Here is a 5,493-nt window from a genome sequence, read left to right as displayed (position 1 = left end):
TAAGATTAAAGAATAATACCATGCTTCCACTTTCCTACTACTTGATCGACGAATTTCTACAAGCATATAGGGTCGATCGTAGTAATAAAATCATATAGAGTATTTCAGAGGTCGATCCCACAAGGACGAGTTAATTTCCTCTATTTTAATTAGTATAGAAAAATAATAAAATTCAAAAGATTTATTTTAACTAATTAAAGAAGAAAATAAAGGTGAGAAAACAATTGGCAAAGACTAGGGTTTCAAATTTTGATTCAGAATTAGAATTAATTATCCAATTAATTTCTTAACAAGTCAAGAACATATCACACAAAGGTACTATAGATTATCTTTCCATACATCTAAATTATACTTAATTAAATCTCATATCTCTCGCGAGATCATAAGTGTTTAATTAAACCCTTTAAAATCTTAGGTGATATAATTATGTCTGATGCAAAGAGCAGTAGAGGTCCTCAATCTCTGACCTAGGGATTACAAAAATTGACAGAGAAGTAATCCGAGAATCAAGAGAAACTTTATTAACTTGAATAAAGGTGGAGAGAGGAGAGATTACAGAAGAAATGGAAAGTACAGGTTTTACAAAATGAAAGTCATATCCAACTGATGCCCAACTTCACCTTTTATAAGTGAGCTAAGGCGGTGAACTTAAAGTCGGCTAACAAACTTATGACATTTGCTGATGTCATAAGATTCTTACAAATCATTACTAACTAATTGTAACGAACTCCAACTGTGGTCAACTCCATGCAAACCCCATGCACACCCACATGCAACCCCATGCACGCACATGTAGCCCTATGCACACGCGTAATCCAGTTCACGTGTATCAATACCCTCCTCTCAAACAATCCTTGCCCTCAAGGATTGAAATGAGGGAACTGTAGCTGCAAGTCCTGCAAGTACTCCCAAGTTGCATCTTCCGGAAAGCTGTTGCTCCATTGAACCAGAACCTGAGTAGCCGCAACTCTCCCACGCTTGACCAAACGTCTGTCAAGAACAGCAATGGGCTCTACCATTAGCTGTCCCTGGTATGGAATCCCTGCGGGAATCTGGGCTTGAATGGACCCTGTGCCAACCTTCTTCTTGAGCAAAGAAACATGGAATGTGTCATGAATACGGACATGCGATGGTAAAGCTAATTTGTACGCCACTGCTCCTACCCTTGCCAACACCTGAAATGGACTAAAGTAGCGAGGGATAGCTTCTGACAATGGTGAGAGCGTAGGGAATGCTGTCTGCAGGGTTGAAGTTTCACATAAACCCAGTCACCAACATCAAATTCCCTCTTCGACCTATGCTTATCAGCTAACTGCTTCATCCTATGTTGAGCCTTGGACAAATTATGTCTCAAGGAGTGAATGACCTTCTCCCTTACCTGTAAGCTCCTGTCCACGGATTCAACTGCTATGGCCTCGGGTAGGTAAGGAATGTGAAGACGGGGGCTGCCCATAGACGATCTCGTATGGAGTGAACTTAGCAGAAGAATGGAAATTTGTGTTATACCAGTACTCTGTCATTGGCAACCACAAACTCCATTCTTTGGGATGCACCAGTCATGCATCTCAAATAGTTCTCTAAACACCTGTTAACTATCTCCGTCTGACCATCACTCTGAGGATGGTAAGAAGAGGACATGTTCAACTAGACATGTTGCAACCTGAAAATTTCCTGCGAGAAGGAGCTCAGAAAGATGGGATCTCGATCACTGACAATGGTCTGAGGAAGACCATGTAACTTGTAAACCTGGTCCATGAATAGCTGGGCAATAGAGATTGTTGTATAAGGATGAGCTGCAGCCATGCAGTGGGCATATTTGCTGAGCCTATCGACCACCACTAAGCTCACTTCTTGCCATGTGAGAAGGGTAAGCCTTCGATAAAGTCCATAGAGATGTCCGACTAGATCCTCTGAGGTATGGATAGAGGTTGTAATAAGCCAGAATACGCTACATTAACTGATTTATTTCTTTGGCAGACGTCACAGGCCGCTACAAAATGGGCCACATCCTTGAACATGAATGACCAGTACAAGACCTGTTTAAGCCTCCTGTACGTTACTTCAACTCCAGAATGCCCCCTTGTAAACACGAATGCCACAAGGCAATCAACCTGCTCCTTAAGGACTGGTCATTGCCAATCACCAATTTTCCCTTCCTCTTTAACAATCCCTGCTACCACGAGTAGTTGCGAGAGCACTGACCATTGTTGGTTAACTTCTGGATCAAGTTCTGAACTACTGCATCCTGTTGCCAACTCTGCTGCATGTCTTTGATCAAAGACGTTGTGATAGTAACCAGAGTGTATAGAGAACTGCTCTCCTATGGTTGCCTGGATAATGCATCTACCACAATGTTGTCACTCCCCTTCTTACATTGTATCTCATAGTCATACCCCATCAACTTGGCTATCCATTTTTGCTGTAGTGGTGTATGTATCCTTTGTTCAAGAATATACTTCAAGCTCTGATGGTCCGTTTTAATGATGAAGTGCCTTCCCACCAAGTAAGCTCTCCACTTCAAAACTGCAGTGACTATGGCGAACATTTCCTTTTCATACACTGATAGAGCTTGATGCTTGGATCCCAATACCTTATTGAAAAAAGCTAGTGGTCTTCTTTTCTGCATTAACACTGCCCCAATCCCATTTCCAGAAGCATCAATCTCCACAATGAATTCCTGATTAAAATCTGGTAGAGCTAGGATAGGGGGGCTGCTCATAATTTCCTGTAACTTCTTAAAAGCTTGAGTAGCCCCATCATGCCACTGATATTGATTCTTCTCAAGCAAATCAGTCAACGGTTTTGTAATTTTACCATAGTCTCATATGAACCTCCTATAGTACCCAGTAAGACCCAGAAATCCTCTCAGCTCCTTGACTGTCTGAGGCATTGGCCAACTCCTAATGGCATCAGTTTTCTGAGCATCAGCCTGGACACCTTCTGCATTGATAATATGCCCCAAATAGTCAATTTGCTGCTGAGCAAAAGCACATGTACTCCTTTTTTACCTTCAATTCATGTCTTCTCAGTAGCTCAAACACCATACTCAAGTGCTCTTTCCAACCCCCACTGTCTACCAAAATGTCATCAAAGAAAACTAGAATAAACTTCCTCAAGAATCGCCTAAAAAAGTCATTCATTAGACCCTGAAATGTCGAAGGGGCATTAGTTAGCCCAAAGGGTATAACTAGAAACTCATAGCGGCCATCATGAGTTCTAAAGGCTGTTTTCTCCACATCTTCAGTTTTCATTCTAATCTGATGATAACCAGACCTCAAATCTAACTTGGTAAAGAACTTAGCTCCAAAAAGTTCATCCAGCAGCTCTTCTATTAGAGGAATGGGGAATTTATTCTGTATTGTGGCATTGTTTAGTTGCCTATAATCAACACACAGTCTCCAGGATCCATCCTTCTTTTTCACCAAAACTACTGGTGAAGAGAAAGGACTAGAGCTAGCTCTGATGATCCCACAAGCAAGCATTTCAGCAACAAGTTTTTCAATTTCACCCTTCTGAAAGGCAAGATACCTATAAAGTCCTACATTGATAGGTTCAGTACCTTCTTTGAGAACAATTCTATGGTCATGCAATCTTTCAGGGGGGTAAACCATTCGGCTCTTGAAACAAATCATCATATTCACTTAGCAAAGATTCCAGGTCCAACGATTTACGAACCTGCTCTCCACTGGTTCCAGCAGCAATAGTAAAAAGAGATAATGGTTCTGGCTCAGGTCCTTGGACCATTCTGATCAGGCAGATTTGTGCTCCTACAATTTGGTCAGGTTTCTGGAGTAGCTTTAGCATTTTCTTCTGTTTCACCAGCTGTAACCCATGCTGCTTCATTCCTCTCAAGACCACCTTGTGACCATCCTGCAAGAATTCCATCCTGAGATCACCAAAATTCCACTTCACGTCACCAATGGTGGTTAACCATTGCATTCCCAAAACTACTTCACATCCGCCTACAGGTAACACCAACAAGTCAGCCTTAAACTCTTGCCCCTGCATTTTCTAGGTGAAGCCTGGACAAAGCTCGCGGGTAGTCAACTTGTTCCCATCTGCTACTTCTACCATGAGTGGGTCAACCTTCTGTGTGGTTAACCCCAGCTTTTGTGCTACCTTGGGGTGAATGAAATTATGTGAACTGCCACAGTCTATGAAAATATTCATGGACTGCTTCCCTACATGTCTAGTGACCCTCATTGTCCTGAAATTAGGAACAGTCAGGTTAGTCATGGCATTGAGAGAAATATGAGCTAACTACCCCTCATCTACCGTACCCCCTTCCTCATCTATCTCCGTCTCCTCCTTATCTGATATATCATCCCAAACCTCCAGTCCATGGAATTGCTTACTCCCACATCTATGCCCAGCTGTAAACCTCTCATCGCACCAGAAACAAAGTCCTCTTGCCCTTTTCTCATCCATTTCCGCCCTACTCAATCTCCTGAAAGGCTTCCTAGCAACTAACTCCTGCTGTCTTTCATTGCTAGGGAGCGCTGGAAATGTAGGTAGGGGTAGTACTACCTTAGAGTCCACCTTCCATTTAGGACTAGGAGCATTCGCATGGAATGGTATGGTACTAGTACGATCTGAATATTTCATAAAAGATTTGGGTATCACCTTGCCCTTCGACTGTATTGACATTTTTGCTTCTTCGATCTTGGCCAAAATTCTGGCATGCTGCACACTTTTAGGCATAAACATCCTTACTGTCAACTACATTTATGGCTTCAATCCACTCAGGAAACAACTTGTAGCGTAATTTTCTGAGAGGTCCACTCTATTGAGAAGTTCCTCAAACACATCGTGGTAATCCTGTACTGTCCCAGACTGCTTTAAGCTCTTAAGTTCCCCCATTGGATCATCGTACAGAGAATCTCCAAACCTTGAAGATAGCACCCTTACATATTCTTCCCAAGCAAGGAATTCACGAGTAAGCCCAGATTTCATAAAAATTTGGTGCCACTGAAGAGCCTTACCTTCCAAATTCATTGCAGCTATCTTAACCTTTATTGAGCTAGGAGTTTCATCCACTTCAAAAAACTGCTCACTCTTGTACAGCCATCCTCTGAAGTCCTCCCCGTTGAATTTCGGGAAGTCAATACGTGATAGTCGAGAAGGAACTTGATATCCTCCTCGGCTGCTTGTTGGAGTATCCGAATGGTGAGGGGAGCTATTCCCCTCCCCTTGAGCCTTTTGTGTGTGAAGCTCAATCACCAGATTTCACAGAGCCGTCATTTCTCTCTCAAATTGCTCCTGTTGTTCCTTCAGCATAGCCCTGACGTGTTCCTCCACTTTCCTGACATCTTGAGACCTAGTGCTCTCTGCCATTGATGATTTGAGCTGCCGTAACCCAGCTCTGATACCACTGATGCAAAGAGCAATAGAGGTCCTCAATCTCTGACCTAGGGATTACAAAAATTGACGGAGAAGTAATCCGAGAATCAAGAGAAACTTTATTGACTTGAATAAAGATGGAGAGAGGAGAGA

At 42.5% G+C, this 5,493-nt stretch overlaps 1 protein-coding gene across 1 annotated transcript; it reads right to left on the bottom strand.

Annotated features, from left to right (window-relative positions):
* Window positions 1–860: 860 nt before the first annotated feature.
* LOC140012649 (uncharacterized) lies at window positions 861–1,453 on the bottom strand. The gene is made up of 2 exons (XM_072060925.1): window positions 1,379–1,453; window positions 861–1,238 (listed from the first exon to the last, which is right to left on the bottom strand). Exons 1-2 carry the CDS (start codon window positions 1,451–1,453, stop codon window positions 861–863), a joined length of 453 nt encoding a protein of 150 aa, XP_071917026.1.
* Between the last annotated feature and the right edge of the window lie 4,040 nt (window positions 1,454–5,493).

The sequence above is a fragment of the Coffea arabica genome, chromosome 8e, assembly GCF_036785885.1.
Source record: "Coffea arabica cultivar ET-39 chromosome 8e, Coffea Arabica ET-39 HiFi, whole genome shotgun sequence".
Classification (NCBI taxonomy): domain Eukaryota; kingdom Viridiplantae; phylum Streptophyta; class Magnoliopsida; order Gentianales; family Rubiaceae; genus Coffea; species Coffea arabica.
Note: the sequence above shows the minus strand (reverse complement) of the source record. Positions and strands in the feature narration are given on the sequence as shown.